Source organism: Pterocles gutturalis, unplaced genomic scaffold (genome assembly GCF_000699245.1).
Source record: "Pterocles gutturalis isolate BGI_N339 unplaced genomic scaffold, ASM69924v1 scaffold29746, whole genome shotgun sequence".
NCBI lineage: Eukaryota > Metazoa > Chordata > Aves > Pterocliformes > Pteroclidae > Pterocles > Pterocles gutturalis.
This window is the reverse complement of record NW_010098767.1, coordinates 1,863-29,114: the sequence shown is the minus strand read 5'-3', so window position 1 is coordinate 29,114 and position 27,252 is coordinate 1,863. Positions and strand designations below refer to the sequence as shown.

Here is a 27,252-nt window from a genome sequence, read left to right as displayed (position 1 = left end):
CTGCCAGGATGCTGCCACCGCGTCGGGCATCCTGGCATTTGGGGAGCGCTGCTCTGATGCTCCACAGCTGCTGGTGCCAAGGCGATGGTGACTAGAGGAAGGAGGATCACCTCGAGGAAGGTGGTTTATGTGCTTGCCATCCTATATTGCCTTCATTCACCTCAGCTGAGCTGGAGGCTGTTTGGAAGCACAAGTTTAGTTTAAATGATATTCTGCAGCTCCAAAGATGCTGAGCAAAGACTAAGCTAAAGCATGGAGAGCTGCACCTGATTTCACAAAAGTGGCTTAGTGGTGAAAACTGTTATTCCTGTCTGCAGCTCTAATACAGATTCCTTTGCAAGGAATGGCACTCTTATTGTCTGTGTTTTCCTAAAATTTCCCAGGGTTTAGCCCCATGAAACTTCAAAAATAATAATCTGGTTGGGAACAGGATGTCTCATTTCATATGCTCAAAACAACAGCACCTCTGACACTGTCCAAAAAAGGTTTTATGTGGCTGGCCACCAGAGTGATCTGATTTGCACATAAATCTTACCTCCAGAAGCTACTATGAATTTTTAATTATAGGCAATCTGAAGCAAAGTAGCCCTGGGTTACATCCAAACTTCTCCCAAGCTGGGCAGAGGGCTCTGCGCCTGGCAGTTTTTTAAATTCCTTCAGCCAGTTTACCAGGATAATGCTCAAACAACCTTGAGCCTTGAATGGAAGCAGCGATTAGTGCAAAGTTATTATCAGCCACCACATCTTAAGTTGCTGAACCTCAGATGTGAGTACAGAACGTCTCCATAATTAAATATAGGCTCTTTCTGAGTCATATTGGAACATTTGCTGTGAGTCAACCTGAAGCAAAACAACAAGCCCTGCAAACAAAGGATGCCTTTTCATCCCATGGTCCGCAGTTGTGCCTTGACACATGTTGGGCAGCGCGCTTCTGGAACAAGCACCGAGCAGCTACAAGTGCTGGAAGGTGAAGGAGGAATAACCACAAGCAGCTGGCCAGATTTTCAAGAACATTGAAAAGATCCCTATGTGTGTAGGAAAAAACAAAAAACAAACAACAAAAAAAACCAAAAAAAAGCGCAAAGAAAATTCTTCAGCATAAACATTTGGTTTAGGATTTTTATTTATTTTTTTATTTTATTTATTTTTCTATTGCAATAGAAAAAGCAGGCCAAGTGAAGACAAAACCAGCGCTGAATTTCTCATCTCCACCTTTGTTAGTCTGTTACTAACTAGCAGCTTGGACAATAACGATGTTTTTCCTCTGTTTTCTATGCAGCCAGCTTCTCAGAGCTGAACCCCAGGTGGGGTGGGCTGGCCCTGGCTGGGTGCTGGTGCCCACCAAAGCCACTCCGTCACTCCCCTCCTCAGCTGGGCAGGGAGAGAAAAGTGCAATAAGACTCAGAGGCTGTGCTGGTGTCTGTGCTGAATGCTTTGACACAGTGGAAAACATGTCCTGGAGTGTTAGTGAGGGACATCAGTGCAGCCCAAGATGTTCTGATGGATGCTAAAGCTGGGTGGGCTGTAGCATCAGCATTGTTCTTCATGTACCAGAACAGCAAATTCTGACTCCATGGTTACCTGTTTAGCAGCAAGTATTTTGTACACTTCGAGTCCTACCATCAAGCAGCCAGAAGCCCGCGCCGTGCCTGCTGGAACATGTGCTGTGCCATCGCAGCCCAATTATGGAGCAACACCGCCGCAGAGCCTGCAAATGGCACGGGCTGAGCAGGAGGGAGAGCCTCAGAAGAAGGTGTTCTTTGAACTCTTAAAAGATTTCTTAACAGCAAAGAAAGCTCATAGCTCGCTGCATGGCTCTCAGCAAAAGGAATGATTGTTGATGTGCTCATTAGCAGAAGCCCCTGCGGGCTGGAATGCCTGAGAACAAACGGCAGCTCCCAGGCTGCTCTGGACTTTTATAAATGACACTAGTTTCTGCGTGAAGTGAAAACAATCTAAAAGCAAGTGCCAGAATAAATACGCATGGCTTCCAGGTGAGCCAACAAACCCACGGTTATTGCAAAGCAGCGAGGAACCTGTGAGAAACTGAGTGCCCACCCTGTACTGTGGGACGGAGACAAAAAATGGGTGAGCGAATGAACCTGGGGCTCTATCAACCCAACCAAGATTTACACTTTCCAGTTAAGTGGCAGCTGGATAAGGTCTGAGAGCTTCGCCATCAAGAAGCGACAGATTGTCTAATTCTCAGACATGGGAGGGAGAGTCCGTAGCAGCAATAGTCTCAGAGCTGTGGGAGGAGGTATCTTGTAGCCAGAAAGTGGCTCTTTTTACAGAATTCACTTGATTCCTCAAGAGCTGGGCAATATTCACGCCATAATCACCTACCCTGGTTGCTCAGAACATGTGCTTTAGTAACTTACCAGATACCACGAGAGCCCACGTGCCTGCCCTGCTCCATCCAAACCATCATCTGCTCCTGGTCTCCAGACCCGCAGTCACCCAAAGGGGCCAGTGACAAATGGGCACCAAACGCCTAACCGAGGGGAGTCGCATCTTCCCCCAATTAACAATATACACATCCTAAATATTTACAAGATCCAGCTGGGGCATTGTCATGGCAACACACTTTTAAACCAAATATGCTGTTTTTCTAAGATTCACAGTTTAGAGAGAAGAGGCTGCAAAGCTTAACGTCGTCAGTGACCCAAGGAGCCAGTTCAATGGGGGCGAGCAGAGACCCCGGGGGAGGCAGCGGGTGAGATGGATCCCAGTGGGCACACGGGGATGGGACCCATAGAGCAGCTGCTGGCATGAAGCAGTGCTGAGACAGCGAGGGTATACAGAGCAGTTAAATAAAGCAATGGAAAGCAGTCCAGGAGAAAAAGATTAAATTGGAAAGTCACAGTGGGCCACGCTTGGGTAACCAGAGAGGTGACAGAGATCACAGACAGCTGCAGCGGTTGCAGGGCTCAGGTCTTTGATGATTACTGAATTATTGTTTGACAGACTGGCCAAACATAGGCAAAATCCCAGAAGGTGTTTGGTTCAATCTGGTTTTATTTGGGCAAAATGGAATGAGAAGAATTTTAAACTTTGGTTCCATTTCATCAGACTATTCAAAATCCACCCAATTACGACATGGTTTTGATATCAGCAATACTGGTGTACCTTGGGTAAGAAGGAAATTGCTGTCTGCAACACAGCATGAAATGCCAACATCACCTTCTTCTATTGAAATTCTTAGAAAATAAAGAAGCTAGCAGTGATTTATCCCTGGAGCCTTGTGCAAGCTCTCAAGATGCCTGCTGCTTCCTTATAGTTCCTCAGGTTACAGCCCGTAGGCATTAACCATTATTTTAACTAAACTGGTGCCCCTGGACACTTCCAGCCACTGCACTACTGTTCCTGAGCCGAATCATTACAGATTCCGTTCCCCACAACCCCTCCACTTGAGCTGTGAGCCTGGTAACCCATCTCAGGCCTTTCAGATGACTGAACACGATGACTTACCCCAACAGTGATTTATCTGAGTTTCTCAAAGAGATAAAGGACGTGTCCCTGTCTCACACCCTGAATCATTGCTGGCAGCAAGGGGATGCTGCGATGGATGATCAGCCTCTTGGGAGTACGCTGGCTAATAAACACTGCAATCAGCTTTATCAAACCTTTGTGCAGCTGCCCCCCAGGGAAATCACATCACTCAGCCACGACACCAGCAGCAGATTTCTGGGAAGGTTCCTTATAAAGTAACAGTAAAACCTGGGATTTATTACATCTACCATTTGCAATTTCACAGCAAGCCCTCCAGCCTGCAGGTCCCATTCACTGCAGAAGAGAACAGCACCAAGGAGGGAGCTGTGTCCAAGCCCTGTGTCTGGAACATTAACAAAGGTGTGAGAGCCCTGACCACAGCACCCAGGGCTGGTTCATCACGCTCTGGGCTTCGCAGGCTGGCGGTGAGCAACACCAAGGGATCCTGGCTGGTTCCTCCAGCCTCCTTCATGAAGCATCTCCAAGCTGAGGATCTCTAAAGGCTGCAGAGAGAAAACCAAGAGCCATGAGCTGTTCTGCCACCAGACTTGCAGCCAAGCCTCTAGCCAGAGCGTGGAGGGGCAGGGGATGGTGGGAGGAGTGTGGGCTCATGTTGTGCTCAGGTGTCTGCTTCGCTTCAAGATGCTCCCTGGCCCTTCCCCGCAGCCACCCTGTTTTGTGCCAGTGGCTGCAGGAAGGGACAGACTCAAAATCCAGTTGCTGTAGGCTCTAGTCCCAGCCTAACTGGTTTACTACCTCTTTGACCTTGAGCAAGTCAGGCATTTGTTCCTTAAGTCACTTTCAGGTATGAAAACAGACAACTGCATTTCTCCTGCCTTGGGGTTTTTAATAATAGACATGCTTCCTCTCAAAATTTCAGGTGACAGGAGAGATTGGGTAAACCTCCTGAAATGCAAAAAGGTAACAGACGGTGGGAAGAAATTGTGTCAAGGCTTTATTGATATCTGGTTTTTTGAATAGTTTTGATGTCAGTCATACACTGAAAAATCAAATGAAACATTCCAGTAGCATCAAAACATCTTTGTAAACTGAAGGGATAATTTCCATCTTCCATTGTGAACACCTCTTGAAAGAGAGTTCACAGTTTTGACATAAATCTCCCTCGGGTTTTTAGAAATCAGGGCTGGAATGCCTGTCTCAGTCTTACTGAAGCAAAACCCTTCAGTCGGGAAACGTGCGTTGGCTTCTTTGTGAAACAAAAAGAGATTACAACTTCAGGCACAACATGCCTTGAGAAGGGGAAGCTGGTCACGCCTGCTCAGCTGCACACAGAGCTGTGTGGGTCCTGGGCACGGCCAGACCTTCGTGCAGGACAGGAGATTCCCCCAGCCCTGGGGCCGATGGAGGATGATGGGGACCCTCCTGCGTGGCTACCAAACCTTTGAATTTGTGCATTGGGCCAGTGCAAAAACATGTGTGTGTCCATAAGCGTCTGTACACAGACGTACAGACACGGTGTCGAGCAGATTAAATGAAACAACAGCTCTCTCCCCAAGAAGAATGATTTCTTTTACACTGAAAAAAAGGAAGCAAAACGGAAGTTTTCTGGGGTCGCATGCCAGTTGTAACCTATGGAACATACTCACAAAGTATTGATGAAAGAAGGCTGAAGAATATTTCAGCTCAATGCATCACTAATGAGCTCCTCCAGACAAAGCCGAGCACTGCAGTGCTCTCAGTTAAACATAATCCAGCTAACAAGCCACCTGTTTTAAAACACACACTGCTGCTACACTTTGGGGTTTTTTGATGCTTACCAAATTAAGAGTCTGTAGATTGGACCAGTCGCAACCCTTATGCTCAGCCCTGTTCAACAGGTCACGTTTGAAAGAGCTCACCCAACTCTAACGCTGTTCTCTGCTTTCCTCTAAAGTGGGAGCTCTCATTTGAAGAAAATAGTCCCTGAACAGGAAAAATAAGGATGGGAGAGGAAGCTCCTAGGGGCAGGGTTTTCAGTAAGCTCCCGACAGTGGCAGATTGCAAAACTTCCCACTGCATCAACACCCTTCTGTACACAAAGAGAAGACATCAGTTCTTTGTTATTCTTGATGACACTGAATAACAGAGAGAACTTGTCTCTCCTGTGCCCATCAGACACGCTGCCAGCAGCATTGCACCTATTTAACTGCCCTACCCCACAGGATATCTGCCCGTACTTTCTCCCAATAGACTGAACCACTCCCTTACTCTTCCTCTAGGGCTCATCTGGGATAGGTGACTGTTTTCTCTCTGTCCTTCCTGCGATTTAAGAATGCAGAATGAAACCCGTCTCTCAAGAACAAAGGATATGAGGCTTCTAAAGAACACCCCGTGAGCAACAGATTTACTTTCCCCAAAACAGGAGCAAACCAACAAAAAAATTGATTTCCAAGACAGGCTGTCTCTGAATTTTAACACCATAAATGCTAATTTCCAGTAATAGCTGCTTCATCAGCCACATGCCCAGTCCTGCTGTTCTCAGCTCACCAGAATAGCTTGTGACTCAATTAATCAATTGCTTCTGAGACTTGATGCTTTGGCAAGTTTGGTACCTTGTGCGTGCACATTGCCTTTTTCCTCTATTCCGTAGCCCCCAGCCCGCTATCCATGCAGGAACTAGCTGGGGGCCAGCTTTTACTTCTACTCAGATCCATTCTCTGATGATGATCTTGCAGGTCACCCTGTTTTGGCAGCTCTTGCGCTTGAATTCCCTTCCCCAGGCAGTACGTACGCACATAGCTCCAGACTCACAGCCACTCCTATGATTTGCTGTGCCAACAAAAGCATAACATCTGTAAACTGTCCACACGGCTTTTAGGTATTACAAAGCAAGCTGAGTGTTACCCACCCACGTGGTTCAGAATGCATTACAGCTGAAAGACATTCAAATCCTTTCCCTGACAATTACCAGCATTAGTCTCTCTTATGGTGTGCCGCAGGTTAATTTGACACGGACTTGTGTTTTGAGAAAAAAAAAAAATCAAGACAGCATTTTATGCTTCTGTGTGCACATCCCAAACGTACCCTGCTTTCGACTCGCGCACCTCGCACATCCGCAGCACGAGTGGGAGCACAAAGCACCATCAGCTGAGCACCGACCTGGCGCTGACACGGAGTAAGGACACGATTGTCCGCCTGCTAAACGCAGTGCTGATTGTGCCCATTACTGAGCACAGTGACAGCACTCAAAGACATTTTCATCTCAGCCCTGCTGCAAACAGCCAGCCGCTGCCATGTAAACGAGTAACTCAGCTTTGCTGTCACCTCAAACAGCCTGGGAGAGTGTGGGTGACTGTAAACGGGTGAGGGATCCCTTAGGGAAACTTCTGAAATGTTTATCACACCTAACGGGGCCGAGGAAGGGTAATATTAGAACTGCAGACAAAAAGCACCACCTAAAGCGAATACAACAGGAAATATTTGCTGCTGATTATGTTTATCCCATACAAAACCTAAGAGACCAGTTCTTCCACCAAGATAAACCTGTTCTGGACTCATCCTGGCAGCATGTATTAAAGTGGGGTGGGTTTTTTTAAGTTTCCTATAGCTCACTATCTAAAAGCATGCACACATGTATTTGTCCTCTGTCCCTATGAGCTGAGCCACGCTAACGGATTACCTGAGCACCTCTAACCCTTTCAGTGTGTATAATTGTAAACCATTTACTTTGAACCACAGCAGAGCAGAGTTTTACCTTAGCTCGTTTGTTTTGCAGTGGCTGAAGCAGAGGGAGCACTCGCGTGATCCACCAGCCCAGCTCCACGCGAGCATCAGGGGTACACGCACACCAGACAGCTGCGGGAGGCTCAGACAGAAGGCTTCCTGCCACAGCAAACACACCTTTGTTTCGTGGCAGGCTCTGAATCAGAGGCAACAGAGCTGTGAAATGTCCCTCCTCCTCCTCCTCCATCTGCAGGGTGAGCCAGCCAGCTACTTATTAGAGGCAGTTGGGAAGCTGCTGATAAACTGTTCTTTGTCACAGTTTCTTGCAACAGAAAGCGTTAGCTAAATTATCTGGTTTGTCCAAGGCTTTCCCTCGAGTTTTCACACTCTGGGGTGGAACTGCTGACGAGAGGACACAGTCCTCTCCCAAACTGCCACCCAGCTGCGGATGCGGGCTCAGGAGTGTCCCCACTGCAGCCTGCTGCCTAGGGAATGCCTGCAGATCTGGAGCCCCAGCTCCGGCCCCGGCCCTGCTCTGGAGCCAGTGCCAAAGCCCAGGGATGCTGGCTGAAGGACTCCTCTCTTTCTGCTGTCCTGAAGAAAGTAAATAAATTCACAATAACTCCTTTGTCTCAGTGTGAGCCAAGAACATTTTTGATCTATTTTTCACAAGCCAAAAGGGAGGGGGGGAGAAGGAAAAAGGTTTCCTGCTTTGTTCTTCCTTCTGATGACACAGCTTCTACAATTCACCCTGGACTGGTGGGCTCACAAACCCCTGGCTTGCAAGAGCAGCTGAACGAGGGCTGACAATGAGCCAAGAGTTCCCATGTCCAGAGCATTCGACAGCCCTCCAGCTCCTCACCAGGCTTAACAAAGTGTAATGAAAAGAAATTAATGAGCTTTCTCCACATTGCTAAAGGAAAGGGCAGCTGGAAATACGCAGGAACCCAATATGAACCGAGCATGATTAAGTATGTTGTAACTATTGTCCTAATAAAATGGTGCTGTTATACCTGAACAGCCTGTGGCAGTCCCTTGTCACTACAGCCATTTAGCTGTCTCTGCTTTAACTGCCTCTGAAAGCCACCCAGAATGGATTTTACACCCTTTCCAACTGAAAGCCAGGGACAGAAATAATGTAAGCACCAACCTGCATCCATTTAGATAATGGGGATTGGGGGCTAAGCCAGGCAGATATTTTATAGAGAGCTGCTCGGCACTTGACACGCAGGCGATGTGACAGTGATGTGTGTGGGCACAGTGGCCGCTGGGAGACGGCTGCTGTGGGGGGACAGCTGCCATGGCCCGTGGTGGGCTGCAGATCTCGGGGGTCAGTCACAGGCTCCACCACCCACACCCCCACCTGGCTCCTGGCAGGCAGCCGCAGCAGAGAGAGCAGGCACCAGGAGCTGCCCAACCCTGCAGCATCCCGGGGCCGGTGGGAAGGCACCGTGTCCCCAGCCCCTCCTGGCTCCCCCAGCACCCAGCCCTTCTCCCCACGGGGCTGTCACTAGACAGAGGGTTCAGGAGACAGCAATGCTCCGTGAGTATTTATTCCATCACAGAACCTCACAGCACCCTTGTCCCTGCTGCAGGAGGAGGTGCTGAGGTCCAGCCCTTCATGCACAGACCAACTGAACTGTGACACCAGGAATTCTCCAGGATGCTCTGCAGCACTTGGAAAAGCTTCTCCCAGCACAAGACACAGGATGCCCGATATCAAAGCTCACTGCCTGGGGTGCCAAGAGCAGGAGGATGTGTCACAGCAAGGCTGGTGGCGAGGCACAGCTGTGGTCATGGTCCTCAACAGAGCTCTCGGACACTGTGACATGTACTGCCCTGAATCTGCATCTGTCCAGTTACTCATCAAAAAACAGCAATCCAAATCTAAATTAACATTTTCTCTTCTGTATTCTTAATTGATTCACAGAAATGAAATTAGTCTCTTCCCCCTTCTAATTACTTTAAAGTAAAGGCATCACAGTTTCTTGGGAGAGAATTCCCAACTCAGTTCTGGCAATGGACCAGCAGGACTGGAACCTGGCCAAAGCTCATCTGCTGAGAAAGACCAAGTGGAGTTGTTCTTGAGAGAATAAAATAGGGATGAGGTCTCCCCTTCTTCTTGGGGAAGATCAGTATTTTAGAAGGACCTTTTTACTCTTGTTACTTGTCTTCGGTCAGTTGAAAGGGTCCTCAGATCTCTCCTGGACGGACTTTTTCTTTACAGAGTGCTGAGGAGGACATATGAAGGGGTCAGGGCTCCAGCTTTCCCCACTTAACTTCTAGAAGTCTAGCGTACAATTGAAATGATGCCTCAAAACCTTTGCTGTGGACAACGATCCAGCCTCCGCTCCAAGCACACAGCCAGAAGTTCACAGCTGGCTTTATAGCCCTGAATTCTTTTTAGACATGAGTTTGAACCCGTCATCCAGGATGGACCTCCGGTTGCGTCTTAGCCTCTTCTGTCTCTCAAGATAGATGACCATTCCCAGGAGGAAGCCAGCGATCAGGAGCAGCACCATTCCTGTGATGGCTAGAGCAATGACCGTGGCCTCTATCTGCCCTTGAGGCAACTTGGCTCCAAAAACCATGATCTTCTGGGACTCATCCTTAACCTCAGATGGCAACTCTGAGAGACAAACAAAGGTAGTTCCAATGAGAGCCAGAAATACCACAACTGAAAGTTTCAGAGAAATATTAAAAAAGGAGCAAAAGACCCATAATAAAAACAAGTCAAAGGACACCTAGCTGGCATCCATCTAACGGGCCCTCATCCCTGAGGACACACAAACTGGAGAATGAACTATCCACTCCATCCCGGGACCTCACCATGTCTCACAGCTGCCCAGCCCAACCAGCTACCCTCTGCTGTCCCCACGCACAGGGAGGTGATCTGAGGCTGTGTGGGGAGCCAGTGCCTGGGCCAGGAACAGGAGAACAGGGATGAGGATGTGCATCCAGGCAGGGGCTGCTGCAGGTTCCCCACCCTGCATACAGCTGTTCTCCTCACCACGTGCTCAGTCGTGCTGGGGGTGAGTCACTTGAGACCCTGAGCTCTCTTGTGCTTCCTCGCAGAGGCAGCAGCAACCTTTTCAAATAAGTGTCTATTTGCGCATGTAACAACTGTGGATCAAGGTTTTTGCCTGGTGAGCATACGCAGGCTGATGCCCAAGGTATGGGATAAAACCAAATTATTTAATATCGGCACTACTGCTCTGACACGCTCGTAACTCCTCTTCTTTACACCAGTATTTGAGTGAAGAAAACACCAGTGGGAAGGAAGGGAGAGGAGAGGCTGCAAGCGCTGCGTGTGCTCCTCCCTGCTCCTTGCACAGCTCTAAACCTCTGTCCTGATCAGGGATCTCCCTCCTTGCTCCGCCTCGCACACAGACAGCATTTACCAGCGACTTGCCGTACCTGCGCTGTAGTTCACAACTTCCACCACGGACTCTGAAAGGAAACAAAAAGAGGGTGAGAAAGTGCTGAGCTGAAGCAGCAGAGTCCAGAATACAGCACACTGGACAAGGATGGGATCCAGAGGTAGCTGGGTTTTCCAGGGTTTTCCAGGGAGTGCAGGTTTTCTTTATCCTGCCAATGCTTTCCCTCTCCGCATCACACCAAGCATGGTTTTGTATTACCTGCTTCAAAAGCAGAGCCAGTCCCACCACACAACCCTCTATGGCCTTGGAAAGCAAAGCATAGTCAGTCTGAGCATGGGGTGGGCTGCCCCCAGCTGCAGGGTCCCTTGCTCACCCCCAGTGGGATGCAGCAGGAAATTGGGAGGGCAAGAAAATAAAGACTTGTGGGTTGAGATAAAGACAATTTAATAAGTAAAGGGGAAAAAAACCAACCAAAAAACCCAAGTGCTGCAAAAGCAATCACCCACCACCAGCATACCAATGCCCAGCCAGTCCAGAAGCAACAGCTACTTCAGCACAACACCCCCTGGATTTGTATTGCTGAGCACAATGGTACATGGTATGGAACATCCCTTGGCCAGTTCAGGGCAGCTGGCCCCACTGTGTCCCTTCCCTGCTTCTTGCACATGCCAACCTACTGAGTGAAGAAACAGAGACTTGGATGCTGTGCAAGCACTGTCCAGCTAAAACATCGGTGTGTTCATCAACTCTGTTTCAGTAACAAACCTAAGCCACAGCACCATACGGGCTGCTACGAAGAAAATTAATTCCATTGCAGCCAAACCCAGTAGAGAGTGTTACTCACCTGTGAGCACCTTCCAGTGTGCCCTGGTGAAATGAGAAGCCTCAGAATGTGCTTTTAGACTGCAGGTAATATTCTTAGTAAGAACAATTACTAGCTGATGGCTGAACATTGCTTCTCAGACAGAAGCTAAAATAAAACTCCTAATAGCAATTTAGACAATGTAACCCCAGAAACCAATTTGTTATTAATTCCCGCTGCAGGTATTACCATCTTCAAAAGGAACATCTTAAATTAATGGTACTTAAGTAATTATCTGCTCAATTGACTGGCTGTTCATGGTATGTAAGACAGCTGTAAGCGTGACGCATAAACTCAGAATTTTGCATCAGCAGTAGAAAGAGCTGTTTGATGTTTTACAGTATTAACCTCCTACCTGCTCTAGGCAAGACTGTGAAGAGTATCTCCATACCAGCGTGGATATGATCAGACACGTGGCAGTGAAGCAGCCACGTCCCCGGGTTCCCAACCAACATCTCCACCATTTCGAAGGTCCCAGGGAACAGATCCACAACATCTGCTCTGTAGCTCTTGCCATTCTGTCAGAGGGAAGGGAGGCTGTTAGTGTGCAGGGCTCTGGGCATCTTTTCAGAAAGAAAATTCTGCCACTGTCACTGGAGACCACCTCAGTGCTACTACAGTTTTTAAAAGCTCAAAACAAGATTTCAAAGAGCAGCTCCAGGGCTGTACCTAGGAAAACAAACACAATCTGCTAACGCCTGATCCTAAGAAGGGTTAAGCTAGACACATCAGCACAATGCAGAAGCTCAGGGAGCCAGATGTGGATGTGTAAAATCACATCCCTTCCCCAGCTGGGTGAAGCTGCTCTGAAGTCATTCAGGAAGTCCATCAGTCGAGCAAGTGACGGTATCAGCAGTCAGTCTCTGCTTTACCATCAGCAGGATATTCTTACCCTGTATATGAAGGTCTCAGCATGAAAGTGGACTGTGTGGACATCAATCTCCTGGCCCATTCCCAGCAGGTACCAGTTCACCCACTCACCCTGGAACATGGTCAGCCCAGGCAAGTTTGTGTAGAGCCTCCCATTGATGGCTGTGCAGTGAATAACACACAGAGAGAGAAGAAAAGGCTGTTACTGAAATGGTGAAGATGCCAAACCATCTCAGAGGAAGAACATGCAGGGCAAGTGAGATGCCACAAACCTCACATAGCAACCAGCGCATCAGCAGTTAGTGTCTCCCATATGACAGCCCACAAAAGTCTGGCAGTCTCCTGCTCAACTACTTATCCCCTCTGTTAACAGATAGGAAAAGCGACTTGCATTCAAGGCCAGGCTGCAGCTCAGCTGAAATAAATCTCAAAAACAACCTGTTCCTGAAAACCTGCAGTCAGCCAGCAGAGCAGAGGAAGCTGTTTCTGGAAGTCAAGGTGTGTACACATGGCCTTAGCCCAATGATAGGGAAATACATACATATCTATATACACATAAGTCTCAGAACAACTTCCTTGCTGAACAATGAAAACAGGTAAACCCTGCCAACAGTCAACCCTGACATTGTGTGTCTCATGTTGGCTGCGCACACTGTGCTGATCACTTTATTTCATAACTAGCACAGCAAGAAGAGCCACGAAGATGATGAAGGGAATGGAGCATCTCCCTGCTGAGGAAAGGCTGAGGGAGCTGGGTCTCTTTAGCCTGGAAAAGAGGAGACTGAGGGGCGACCTAATGAATGTTTATAAATATGTAAAGGGTGAGTGTCAGGAGGATGGAGCCAGGCTCTTCTCTGTGACATCCTGTGACGGGACAAGGGGCAATGGGTTCAAGCTGGAACATAGGAGGTTCCACTTGAATATGAGAAAAAACTTCTTCACGGTGAGGGTGACAGAGCACTGGAACAGGCTGCCCAGAGAGGGGGTGGAGTCTCCTTCTCTGGAGACATTCAAAGCCCGCCTGGATGCGTTCCTGTGTGATCTGATCTAGGTGTCCTGCTCGGGCAGGGGGATTGGACTAGATGATCTTTCGAGGTCCCTTCCAATCTCTAACATTCTGGGATTCTGTGAAGAAGGAATCCTGCTTTGGCTGCAAATGCAGGAAAGGGACCGAAACAGCGAGTGAGCTGAATGTGATAGCACACACATGGAAATGTTCACACCCAGACAACAATGGAGGAAATAAGACAGAAAGGGACATGATCTGAGGACAGGAACACTGGTGTTTTACTCCTAGATCTGCCAGAGGCACTTTCTGGAGCCCAAAATGAGCAATCTGCTGTGTAGACAGTAACGGGTGCTCAGGTGCCTAACAGGCATTACCATGCATTTTGTTGCTTTCCACAAATCTGTCATCCAGCAGGTTGATCTCCTTGTGATTTCCCTTACTGTAATGTTCCACATTCTCCTCCAAGTACCAGGACTGATTTTCATCAAAAACCAGGAACAGTAGAGCAAACTCCCTCTTCACATCCTTTCTGATCCCATCCGACTGCAGTGCCCCTCTCCGGCAGATCTTCAGGGGTCCAATCAGGCCGCTGTACATATCCTAATTGGAATGAAGGAGAAAACCTCAGGGAAGGATTTTCTCACCCTCTCTTTTGTACACAGCTCTGAAAGCAACCAGATTTTCTGCTCCCTGCATTACTCCACTTAAAGCAAACAGTGCTACCGTGTAAGTACTCTCATTAGTGAACATCAGCTACCAAAGCACAAGAACAAAGACTAAACGTGCTCTTATGCATGCAAATCCAGAAATCACAAATATGAATAGTATCAAAATATTCTCCACTCTGTGGCTGCAAAAACATCTGCAATTTGAGATAAAAAGGCAATGATCTCTGGGCTGACTGTGATTGCAGGATCCTCCAGGCCGTTTCCCCGTGAAATCAGGGCTATGACAATTGATCCCAATGCTTCCTGCTTTATCCATGGGGCCTAATTTTGAACTATTCTGTCTTTCCTGATTAGCCCTATGGTTCTCACCAACAGAAACCATGACTGACTGGGAGATGTTCTTATATCCTGCAAATAACTGAAGAAGGATTAGTGTCAAGGAGACAGGAAATTGTTTTATGAAGATCTGTGTTAAGAAAAAATAAGGACAAACATCAGGACAAATTTGGAGAGTTTCCTCTCCCAGAAGAACACTGGACATGTCACCAGGTGGTTCTCCTACCTCTTGGCTGGGCCGATCTCTAAATTGCATCCAGCTCTCACTATTTTCTAAAGAGGGTGAAAAATGGGTCTAACTGGGCTTTTCTGGTTCTCCCTTCTGTTTTACCTTTACTGGGTCCACCATGGAGTAGTAGACCCAAGGAACACAGGCTGAATCATTGATCCCTGGACCAGATCTCTCGGGAACTTCCCATCGGTACGTCACAATGTCACCTGAGTGGCAGAGAAGCACCATTAACACCAGTGCTATGCTCAACCCAGAAGTCAGAGCAGAACATCAACTCCCAGTGCTGCCATTCCCACAAGTGGTATCACTAAAACCACAGTGAACCTGAAAGACCAGGTACTGTTCAGTTCCAGTTCTCTCTCATAAGAGAAACAGCACACATAACCCTACCAAAGGAACCCGGTCCAGCTACAGGCTGACATCAGCTTCGTAAGCCCACGCAGGAACACGGCTGCAGAGCACAGGGACTCACCAGGGTTCGCTACCTGTGGCCGTCCCGCCTCCCTTTCCAGCACCCCGTGGGCATGGATGGAGTAGGGTCGCGAGGCGTTGTTCTTAAACACGATGTTGAGAATATCTCCCACTTCCGCCCACAGGAAAGGGCCTTGAGAGAGGAAGAACTTACTCTGAGACTAGCAAAAACTGTCAACATACCTCCTGAGGATATTCCCACCTCTCTCTCTACATCTTCTCCCCAGACATATTCCCTTTTAATACTGATGATGTTCCCCTCCCTCTTTTCTACCTCATCTCTACCTCCCAAAAAGAGAATTGGACGAGAGTCCCAGTTCAAGTAAGTCATAGAAAACCGAGTTTCACAGTGAGGGAAATGAAGGCTGTTACGCATTTTAACCGTGCCCAGTACAACTAAGGCTTGATTTCTGAATACTGCTATGCTAAATTTCACAACATCTGGATCATCCCTTGCTGCTGGTTTCAAAAAATGTGTTACTATTCAATTCATCCTGACTGTCACAAATCAGAGCTGCAGCCTATTTTGAATGGCAGCTACTGAGCCCTGCTGCTCTGGCACAACTGATAGTCCTGGATTCACAACAGAGCTGTGTCCCCACAGCCTTCCACCGGTCATTGCCCCTCCCAAGGCCCGCCTGCTTTTGCCCTAAAACCATTTCTCTCACAGCTACAGATTTTCACCTACATCTGTGACTGTTCTCTAGAAGTCAGGAGTTATTTCTGTTCTACGGTCAGAACTGAGGTGTGAAAAATGCTTTGCTGGAGACATGAAAGAGAATTGGCACAAAGGCAGGCACAAGAACAGAGTCTTCTCTGGTACAAGCTGTGTTCAGCACCCTCTTTACTGCTGTCTCCAAAGCTGGCAGACATGGATAGGAGACAGTCTGGATTTCTCCTCACCCGCATACACAGCAGATGCCTAAGTATCTTGGAGGGTTCAGACGGCAGCCCTTATCCACAGAAGCTCTGGAGTCTGAGTCCCATCCCTATGTGAGTGGAAGATGCACCCTCTGCACACATCCTTACCCAGTATCCCGAGGTGCTCATCACCATTCCTCCTGGCCTTGGGGGTCTGGAAAGTTCCATCGGTGTACTCCCTGTAAACTGCTTTCTTGTACCTGGACCCCAGCAGTCCATTCTCATTGCTCAAAAATATATCGGCGTAGCTGAGAAATGCAGAATGAGTGCTGAGATACCCGAAAGCTCACAGGGAACAAACAGCTAACCTGTGGCAGGGGCTTCCCCAGTTGAACAGACTTCCCAGAGACCTGTTTTGGCTGCAAAGGTGGGTGCAGTGACACGGGGGCCACGACTCCCACCAGCAGCACTGGGTCACCAGATGGCCAAGACACCCAACAGGTTTCACCAAGGTCTACCGAGAAACCCTGCCCAAGGCTCCCCCAGAAGCAGGGCTCTACCTCTCTGCAGAATGGTTGTGCCGCTCCCTCTCCCAGCTCCGGTCGGGCGCGTAGTCCCACACCACCTCCTCCACCACGATGTAATACGTCCGCACCCCTCGGTACCGATGGGCAGGAGCTGGGTCCCTTTTTCCGCACTCGGAAACGACGTAGCGCTCCCTCATCCCAGCCTGGTAGTGATTGCTCGTCTGGCAGTAGATCTCAAAAACCCCTGAGGGAGGCAGCGTGAACAAGGAAATCAGTTGCTTTTGAAGATCCCAGAAAGGAGCTGCTGCATGTGAGGTGCCAACATCGGTATGCGTTGTGTGGATCTGTGCTTGTTAGGGAGCTTGGTTGCCACAGGGTGAGATTAAAAGGGGTTGTTAGAGAAACCAAGCAGGAACAGTACAACAAAGTCCTACACAAAAATCCTCTCTGGAGGCTTTCTTACACAATAACCAGCTTATTAGATGTGGAGAAACCAATGAAGTGACATAACGGCGCCAGCACTGCTCCAGCCTGGGAATGGCACAGGGGATCCACACGCTGTGTGGATGAGACACAGTCCTGTCTCCCCATCCGACTGGGAAGGCTGGGGTCTGTCATAAATGGGACTCTCCACAAGCCACGGGCAGGGGAGTTGAGCTCTGACAACCACCTGCTACTTTATTCTGAAAGACACATCTGCACGTTTCTGTGGGTCACAGGCAGCAGTGTCTACCCATGCTGATACCACCAATATTTAACAGGAAGTGGCAGTCTAGAGCATCACTCTGGGACAATAAGGGACAAGATCCTGTATCTCCTGTTCTTCTCCAGAATCAGATGCAAATAGAGAAGCCGTGGCCTGGTAAATGGGACCAAGCAGGATCTGAAGCACAGCTCACCCTGCAAGAGTTTACACTGTGCTAACAAATCAGCTGCAGGAGCAAACACTACAACGTGAGAGTTCTCCAGCAGCTAAGTCAGACATGCAGGCACCTACCCTCGTTATCAGGCTGCATGAAGGCAGTGGCAAACGTGTGGGGGAACAGGCTGGTTGAGTCTCTCCGCATCCCATTCATCTGCAGGGTGTTTCCCTGAAACACAGCTCCGTGTACATCTGCTTCACTGCCCAAGCCCAGAAGGTGCCAGGACACGTTGTCTCCTTCACACACGTTCAGCCCAGGCAAGTTACCAAACATGAGTCCATTGACAGCTGCAAAAGAGAGAACGCTTAATGCTCTGCAGGTAGGTATCGGCCAAGAGATTCGTTTTGTGCATACACTTTGACAGGGCAGGCCTGCCACGGGAAATGCAGCTTGCTTGTAAATTCACCCCGAACACGCTCAAGACACGCTTCCCAAGACAGCTGTGCTCGTTGTCACATCCCGCCCACCTCCAGCCTTCCTTGATTTCAGGCCAGTACACCTCACAGCCGCTCCAGCTTCCCGTCCGTAGGTGAACACCGCCCTGTGTTTTGCGGGTTCATTCCCACCGCATGCAGAACAGCATCGGGCCATACCATGCATCCTGTTTGATTCCTTGAAGCCATCATCCTTCTTCATGGAAGTCTCTTCCATTCTCAAATAGTACTTTATGTTTGCATTTAAATACCAGCTGAGGTTCTCATCAAACACGCTGAAGAGAAGGTAAAATTCTTTGTCGATCCCTTTCTAAGATATAATCACAATGACAGCTGTTAATTTTTCAAATGCACCAATTAACTATCCTTACAGTTAAAGCTGTTTTGCCTGACTCTCGTGTTCTCCTTTATCTTAAAACATGGCTCACAGAGGGCCAGGGCTCTGTCCCTTCACACATGTTGAATGTTCCTCATGTTAACCCGCCCCACGGCTTTCACTCGACTCTCCTGGAGTCACGCTATCACATGCTTGCTTTCACTACATTCCTTAACATTTTGCTGATGCTTCCTCTCTCTACAAGAAAGCAGCCCGGTGAGAGCAGGCAGGAAAATCCCTTTACCTGTTTGTTGTTGTCATCCAAAGTGCCTGGCCTGCAGATGACCAGAGGCCCCACCAAGCCCGAACTGGGGTCCCTGACGGGGTTCACGGCCGAGCTGTACATCCAGGTCAGGCAGGGCGGGTCGCCGGGCGCCGGCCCGACGCGCGGAGGCACGGTCCAGCGGTATGTGAAGTTGTGCAGCGGAGCGACAGGAACCCCGTTCTGGGACAGACCTTGAAACAGGGATGAGCACAGTCATTCCCAAGGTCCCTGTACAAACTCTGACATCTCCTCACCAGCTGCACTCATCCTGGGCTTTACTTCACTCATGTCACTAAAATACTCAGCACCTGAGGTGTGCCTGGGTGGTTATAAGGCCCGCAGGGAGCTGCTCTCAGGGCCATGTGAATTCCCCAGTGCAGAGATGGGCATGGTGATGGGAAACAATGAAGCAGATCCAGCTGCGCCTGGGGAAGCAAATGCTGGGAGCAGGTGGGTGCCCAACTGCAGCACTCTGGTCTCAAACAGATAGAAGTGGTCTGAGCTCTGGTTTACAATTTTCATCTGAAAAATAGCACCTCTGGAGTCATACTCCCTCCGACACCCTCCCCAGGCACCAGTTTGGTGGAAAGTCTCCTCCAGCAAGGCTCCAGGCAAGGTCAGAGGACCAGGCTGCCCCCCCCCAGCAGGACACCCAGCCCTTCCCGGCTGCTGGAGCTCCCCGGCACTGAGGGGTACGGGCTGAGCTCCACCTCAGCACTAGCACTGAACAACTGGAGCAAAGGAGCCACAAACCGTCATGGTACCGCATCCCCTCCCAGGCCTTCCCGTAGGACACTCCGTGGGGCTGGATGCTGAAGGGCCAGGAGGCTTTGTTAACAAACATCACCAGGATGGTGTCTCCGACCTCCGCTTTGATCACTGGACCTACACAGAGAGCAGAGAGAGCACATCAGCTCCCCAGGGCCCAGGCAAGCAGAAGGAGCCAGGGCTGCTGTTCGCCCAGCTGTGAGGAGCAGCAGACACAGAGGAGGGGCGGCCAACCCCCATATCGGTGCTGCCAGGGGCCAGTCAGCCCCAACAGCAGGAGGGAAATGACCTGAAAGCATTTCGGGTCTGCAAGAGAACTTGGAGAAGAGGCTTTAGACCTTCACAGAGTAACAAAACGGCCAAAGGCGCTGAAATGCCCAGGGGAAAGGCCTGTGTCTCTTGCCAACCTACACAAGGTCCCCTCAGCCCCCCAGAAGGGTGCCTTGGGCTGAGGGCTGGTGTGTGGAGGGAGGCTTGCACTTGTTTTGCCTCTCCCCACCATCCTCTGCCCCCTCCCCATCTGTTTTACTCCATGTGCCCCTTCCTCCTGCAGCCTCTGCCGGGATTGCTGCTGCCCACTTCTGCTGTAACCAGGTATCAGTCACTGCTGGTACAGGACATGGGACCACACCTAGACATGTCCACCATGGACACCACAGCCTCCACGCGCGATGCATTTGCCCTTGCAGACTGCCTATTCTCTTCTCTCATCTTTCTTCACCCCCTGGCTCTTCCCAGGCTCCAGCAAAGCGAGCACCCGCCGGGGAGGGGGTTTGCAGCATGCCTTGAGGATGCCCAGAACCGCAAAACCAGGGGTATTCTTCTGACCTGTTCAGCTCTCATTACAAACAGTGCATCCCTCAGCCCTCACTACTAACCTCTGAAGACTGCCCCATCAGAAATGCGATTCTGCCCATTCTACCACCCCACGTCCACGGTCTGTCCCCTCGCTCTTGGATGTAACTGCTGTGACACCTCCTGTGCCACCCATGGCACCGCACAACAAGAGGACAGGGACAGCTGATGGGCACTCCTGACATCAGCATCATTCTCACTGGCACTGAAAAGAGGATTTGTGTTGCTGGATGATTCCTACCGAGTATCCCAAGGTGTTTCTCTTCTTCTGATCGCAGCTTTTCCTCACGGAAGCTCTCATCAGTATACTCCACATACTTTGCCTTCCAGTAGACTCCCCCAATTCGGTAGGGGCTGCGCTTGAAAAACTGCTCAGCAGGGCTAAACGCAAAGAGCAGATGTCAGGTCACTCTGAAAATCAGTCCTGTTCTTGTGCTCCCTCCCCACACCCTGCTGGTAATGCCAGCAGCATCTCCAGATCAAGCAGCTTTCAGGCAAGGACAGATCTCTGGTTTGGAAGAAGCATAGCCTGTCTCTGTGAAGCTTCTCCATGCTACAGACTCATCCACCTGCTGTACCCAGGGAGCACGTCTGGCACGCAGCCCTGTCCCAGACGAACCAGGTGGGATCGATGGCACAGCTCCGAACAGCATTGCTATGCAAGAGGGCAGTGAACACAACTGAAGCGTGGTAAATGAGAGGCAGTGCTAAAACACAGAGCTCCTCAGAGGCTGGGGACAGCCCAGGGGACAACTGTAATTATAACTGAAAAAAAAAAAACCCTATGCAACAGCTGTAAAGAGATTTATTTCCTCTGCCACCACCCTCTCCAAACACACAGATGTAACATGCCTTACAGGAGAGGCAGCTTAGTTACAGGGCCAGCCCACGGGTCGAAGGAGCTCTCAGTTCTAAGGTCTGTAAGAGCTGCTGCATGGCTTTGGGTCAATCATTAACTGCTCCACATTTCTACCTCTCCATCGGACAGAGTTATGTCCTCTCCTACAGCTTCCCAGGGCAGGGAACAGCTGTCTTTGTTTCAGTTAGCCAGTCTGAACAGGAAGCCACTCACCAGCTGCTGTCACAACCACCTGACAATGTGGGATGGAAGTGACATCGAGGTCACAGCATCCCATTTCCTAGAAATCACTTGCTGCAGCAAGGCTGCACTGAAACACATCTGCAGGTTAGCTCTGCCACCCTGTGTCTGCTGCAAGATGTGCTTTCTTAATAGTTCATCAAATATACGGATCTGATCATAGGTCTGGCACCAAGCAGAAGTGAAGCCCAGAGACAAAAGTGGCAGCTCACGCTGCACATACGCTGGGACTCCTGGAGTCTGTGGGCACGGCTGGGAACTAGTGCTGCTCTCAGCACAGCCTAGCTACAGCAGCCTGCACTTCTGATTGAAGGCAATCTGCCTTCCCAGGAAACATACTCCACTGAATTGCAGGCATGTATTTTGCTAAGAAAGAAATCCCACATTTTCCCCAGCAGCCTCCCCGACACAGCCCAGAGACCCCCAAATGCTGCCCCAGCCCAGCAGCCTCTTGCTCACCTGCCTGCCTCACTCAGCTGCCTCCCGCTGCTCTGGTCGAGCCCTGAGGGTCCGTAGTCCCACTGTACCTCCTTTGCAGCTATGTAGTATTTCCGAACTCTCCCTCCCAGGGTGGGTGCTGGAGCTTGCTGAGAACAGGGCCGGACTTCATAGAGCGCTGCCATCCCAGCTGTCCAAGACACGGTGGAGGACACATCTCAGACGGTGAGCAGGCAATGAACACAGCCCCCCCGTTCCTGCCACGAACCAGCCACTGCCCCTCTGTTGTCCCAAAAGGCACATGGCTGGAGAAGGCGAGTAGGTGGTTCCCGTAGCACGGAGTTTTTTGTGTTAGTGTTGTGGGTTAAAGACTGCTTAAAGTTAACTCTGAGATTTTTTTTTTTCCCTCCTTCTTCTCCATAAATAGCTAGCGAGCAGGGCTTCTTACCTCAGATATTGGATGCTATGTAGGTATGGACAGAGGGCAAGCAGAGCCTTCTGCTCCCTCCAACGTACCGTGCAAGTGCCTCTTACAGGGATTACATTCCTTAAGGCACTGTCTCACCTCAGCTTGCAGCTGGGCCAGACATGGAGCATCGCACAGCGATACAAGTCACGGCCAGCAAGCCTGTCCTGCAGGTTAATAACCAACCCACCCCCTTTATTCAAGGTGAGGAATCACAACATTCACCTGGGGATGTTTGCAGTGGGACGGCTGCCCAAGGCACTGTCCCCTGGCACACCAAACATCACAGGACCACACTGGGAGAAAAAAGGGAGGCTGCAAAGTGCAAGACATGTTCTGCCTTACCTTGTATGTGATCGTTGAGCTGGCAGCTCAGCAGCCATCTCCCAGGGTTACCAGGGACCATGTCTGCTGTCACAAAGGTGGCTGGGAAGAGGCTGGCCACGTCTGTCCTGTGGCCTCGAATATTGACCACTTCTCCATGAAAGAAGGCTGTATGAACATCAATCTCATTGCCCATCCCGAAGAGGTGCCATGAAACGTGATCCCCAGCACACATCGTCAGGTCTGGGAGGTTCCCAAACACATAACCATTAACAGCTGCAAAACCAAGCAAGCCAAAATCAGAGGTTAGAAAAGGGGTCTTCAGAGCTTCTGCCAGCAGGTCACAGTACAGACGTGTTTGGAGGATGGACTGAGCCAGAACTCATCCTCCTCTTCTTGTTCAGGACAGCCCAGCTCCACAACTCATTCCTAAACTGAAGTGTATTCAAAATCTCCAAACAACTAACAAAGGTTCACTCAAGCCAAAGACTAAATTAAAACAAAACAAAACTTCTTTTCTGGAGCTGTTGCCCTGTCCCTGTGATATTGTTCACCTGGCACATGATCTCTGTGCTTCCCGGCTCCCTTCTCCCCTCTACCCGCACCCTGGCATACAACAGCAGAAAGTGCATTTCAGGGTGCCAGAGCACTGACACCCCTGGAGCGTATGCGCAGAGTCAGCAGCTTCCCAAAGGCAGCACTGACCATGCATTTTGTTGCTCTCCTGGAACTCCTCCTCTTCTTTGTTTACAGAGCTGGGATCTGTGCAGAACAATGCTATGTTCTCATCCAGGTACCAGCTCAGGTTCTCATCCACCACACTGAACATCAGAAAGAAATCAATGTCCACGTCCTGGCGCCTTTGAGAACTGCCAGTCAGTATTCCTGGGGTGACAGAAGAGATTAATGAATATCCACTGGTGCAGAAAAGCAGCCAAGGGATTAAAACACCAGTAGAAAAGTAACTCTTATCACACAAATTAGAGAGATGCTTTCCCCACCATCCTAGCACAGCTCACAGCAGAGTTCTAGCCCGCTCACTCTTTTCTAATATATCCCTGCTAAAATGTTTTGCGCTTCAAAGCAGCTCTGCCACCGCATGGCTGAACTGCAACACCTTCAGTTCTGAAACCAAGCAGTCCCCATTTTCTTTAATACACAAGGCAGGTCTTGGGCACAATTCCTGCTTTTAACATGGATTCAAACAGCTCTTTCAGATCAAGAGCCCTACAAGCTCACCTGCCCAGCCACTAAGGGATAAAGGCAACGCAACAACCAGAACACGGATACTGTCTTCTCCAGTCATGCTGCATTTTCCCGTGAGCCTGGGAGCTGCCCACCAGAGTATCTCCTTATCCTCTCCTTGTTCACCACAAAATCCTCACAGTACAAAACCGCAGCCCTCAGCTGGTTTCTCTTGGATTTTTTACCTTTTTTGCATGTCAGTAATGGCCCAATTAATCCAGATGCAATGTCCTTTGGTGCATCAATGTGAGAGTGGTAGATCCAGGTCAAGCAGTTTGGGTCATCAGCAGTTGGGCTGTGATCTTCACGGACAGTCCAAGTGTAGGTGTAATTCCCTCCTGGGAAAACAGCATCATCCTTCTTCTGATCCTGGGGGGACATATCGGGATACAGGGATCCTGGAACAATTGAGCAATCACAACATCCATTCAAGAAGAGCAGAGACATCCACACATGTAACCTTACACTGAGCTGCTCTCACTCAGAGAACTGCACAAACACCCGTGGGTAGCAGTTTCCAAAGCAAGACTCACCAGCCCAAGGCTGAAATAGTGTTTAATCACCATTCTCCCAAACAGAAACTGAGGCACAGAGCCCTTGTAAGGCAACTTGCCCCATTAATGGGTCAGCACAGAGTTAGTGTTAGTGTTGTGGTTCTGCCTGTTGAATTCCCATTCTGCCTGTTGCTACTTTGTCTTCAGCTCCGCACTGTGCCACAGTCAGCCTCTCTACAGTCTCCAGGGCTGCCTCAAACAGCAGTTCTCTGGTCTCACACTTCACCCTTCTTGGGAACACCCTGAAGCCCTTCACATTTACGGCTCCTACACTACAGCCCTTCAGGTAACAAAAAGCTCCCTTCCTTCCGCACCACCCTCCCACCAGCAAGCTTTGGAGGTTCTTCTAAAAACCAACATGTACTGCAACACCCAGGTCAGGAAACTGCTCCCAGACCCAAGAACCGCTAACCCAACACCAGGAGCCTTCACTGCACACCTCAGTGCAGCTGCTTTCCAGCAACACAGCTTTGGGCTGACCAAGCCTCTACAGACACCTCTCCTTAGGGCACACTCCTAAACTCCCACTGAGAAAATCTGCCTCCTGTATGGCAGTGGCTCATTTACCTTCAGAGTCCTTCTCGTAGAAAACACCGTGAGGATGGATGGTATACGGTCTACTAGCAAAATTTTTCAGGTGTACTTTAATGGTATCCCCCACTTCTGCTCGGATGACGGGCCCCAGGAACCCCAGCCAGGCAGGTTTGGTAACCTCAGTGGTGTACGTGGAGTCTGTGTACTGCTTATAGACAGATTTCTTGTATGTGCCTCCCACCCTGTCCTTGCCAGGCTGGAGGAAATTGGAGGCCTTGCTGTTAAATTCAGAAAAGAGAAAGGCACTGTGAGTAATGCATGATATCAAACAGCTGGTCACTAACACCACAGAGTGACAATGACACACAGCTTCCCCAGGTAATAACAAAAGCTTTGGTATCAGAGGACCATCCTCATGCCTGCGTCAGCCTTCCCTGGGCTTTCAGAAACCCACTTCAATGCCTTCGTGGCATTTGCAGCTAAATGACAAGAAGTGGGCAAAAAAAAAAAAAATCTCCTGAGCTCTCTGGCCAAAATTCACCATCTAAAAGATGATTTTCTACTAACCAGGCTCTGAATGACTTGTAGGATGGCAGACACAGCAGGCAGGCACGTACCCAGCACGTAACCAGCTTCCAGAGTTAAGACCTCATACAGGTACTAAAGTTCAACTCATGAGTATATTTGCTTTTTATGGCTAATTGTTAGTAGATAAGAGATGAACCATGGTCCAGGCATTAGTGGGACCAGCCTAAATGACAGCTGAGGTTACTCCCACCCGGTATAATCACCCCACAGTAATACAAGTAGCCCTGAACTACAGGCAGGCTCCAACACCTATCTCCAGAAGAAAAGGGTTGAGACCAAAGCATTAAGCATTGCCCCTGTCATGCAAAACTGGGAAGGGCTGTGCTCCAGCTGTACCACCTAGAGCTCAGGCTTTGCAAAGTCATCCCTGCAGCCTCTACAGGCAAAGAGTTTACAGGTGATTCATACTTCATTCTGCAGATCTGCCTCTTCCCCCCCTCCTCCCCCCCACACAGTCCATTTCTTCCCAACAAAAAAAAATTCTTCAAACATTTTACTACCTCTAGCCTTCATATTGATATCACACCCTTTTCTTATTGCTAGCAATTTGGTTTCTGCAATCATTGTACAATCAGTCCCATTAGCTAATTGTTTGCAGTGGCAGAACAGTTTTTAAATTGCTTTTAAGTTTAATGCCCTTGAATTTCATTGCCTTCTCTCCATCGTGAGAGAAAGCAAACAAAAACCACTACACTCCTTATCACTGCAGGAGACAGCAATAACATCTTTATTAATCTTGAATTTTGGGGGGGTTTCCTTTTCTGTGAACTAATTTAAGTCTATTCAGCATCTCCAGAGAACAGAGACTTTTCCCTGACTAACTGACAGACCTTGCTGTTCTTCTGTGAACCTCTCCTACTCCTGCTGTGCTGTTTCTGAAAGACATTATCAACCTGAGTGTTGTTTATTATGAAGGAATAAATGACTAAGAGCAGGTTAAGAAATATAGGTTATTTGCCATGGAAAATGGGCAGGGAAAAAAAGCACAAATGCCTTTAAAAAGCTGTGTAAAGCAATGCAAAAAAAAACCCAAAAACCCGCAACCCACCACCACCAAAACAACCAACAAACCACTGAAGAAAAAGGTTTGGTGTTTTGAAAACTAAAACCTGTTTTTGTAGTGACTCAAAGTAATTACTGCAGTTTCCCAATTTACTTTTGCAACAAAAACATTTTTTAAGCAACCCCTAAAATTTCACGCAGGAAGTTCCAGTAAGTCTAAGGCTTGAAACTCCATTTAAACAAAAACAAGCCAGCTCTGTGAAGTCATTTATATCAAGGTGAAAAATCACGCCTAGGTCTGATCACCAGCTGGAACCAAGAAAAATGAAGCCCTGGGGCAGAGTACTGCACAACGTGTTCCATGATGAGCGTTTGCCCTTACCTCCAGCAGGCGGGCTCTGGCCCCTGCATGCACGGCTGAACTGACCATTCATTTTCCCACTGATACAGTTTCTATGTTCCTACTATAAAACAAGTTAAACATTAAGCTCACAAAAGATCTGACACCTATCAGATCCTGCCTCTTGCTTGCTTAGATGCCCTAGAATACTTGCAAGAAATTACTCAAAAAATTACTGTTTTAAGCTGGTACCAGACTAAACTCTTATGGAGCTAAACATACAGGTTTTGCTCGATGCTTTGGTTCGCAAGGACATTCGTTCCTGTTGGAGCATAGTTCCAGTCCACCTCGCGGATCCCCAGGTAATAGACTCGGGTGACATCTCCAGCAAACGCGGGTGATGGCATGTGGATGTAAAGCAGCGGCAACAACCAAAACAATCCCATCATCACCTGAAGTGAAGGCTTTTTGGGGGTTACACCTATTTGAGAGAAAAACACAAACATAACAAAATGGAAGTAGACTATGTTTGAAGGTACTGGGCATTTTGAGAGGGTATATGAAGAGGTCAGGCAGAAGTCCTATTGAGATCATTATTCAAATATCTGTGGGTGCCGAGACAAGAAGGAAATCACTCCCATAGCAAAATTAATGCACAAGGTGGATGGAG

The 27,252-nt window shown here is 49.0% G+C and overlaps 1 protein-coding gene across 1 annotated transcript; it reads right to left on the bottom strand.

The window, feature by feature from the left end:
- Positions 1 to 9,539: 9,539 nt before the first annotated feature.
- On the bottom strand, positions 9,540 to 27,031 carry HEPH (hephaestin). Its single transcript, XM_010074036.1, has 20 exons — positions 26,865 to 27,031; positions 24,686 to 24,930; positions 23,750 to 23,962; positions 23,025 to 23,204; positions 22,341 to 22,595; positions 21,551 to 21,719; positions 20,234 to 20,373; positions 19,123 to 19,254; positions 18,349 to 18,560; positions 17,888 to 18,038; positions 17,369 to 17,581; positions 16,405 to 16,615; positions 16,013 to 16,152; positions 14,985 to 15,116; positions 14,612 to 14,718; positions 13,651 to 13,876; positions 12,290 to 12,429; positions 11,753 to 11,915; positions 10,573 to 10,605; positions 9,540 to 9,784 (listed from the first exon to the last, which is right to left on the bottom strand). The coding sequence occupies exons 1-20, from the start codon at positions 27,029 to 27,031 to the stop codon at positions 9,540 to 9,542; spliced, it is 3,474 nt and encodes a 1,157-aa protein (XP_010072338.1).
- Between the last annotated feature and the right edge of the window lie 221 nt (positions 27,032 to 27,252).

Excerpts from the sequence above, each read along its gene's own strand:
- HEPH (XM_010074036.1), bottom strand. The coding sequence starts at position 27,031 with ATGATGGGATTGTTTTGGTTGTTGCCGCTGCTTTACATCCACATGCCA. Across the intron at positions 18,039-18,348 it reads TGGATGACAACAACAAACAG|AAAGGGATCGACAAAGAATT; the intron begins GTAAAGGGATTT and ends ATTATATCTTAG. Across the intron at positions 17,582-17,887 it reads GGAATCAAACAGGATGCATG|CTGTCAATGGACTCATGTTT; the intron begins GTATGGCCCGAT and ends TCTCTTTTGCAG.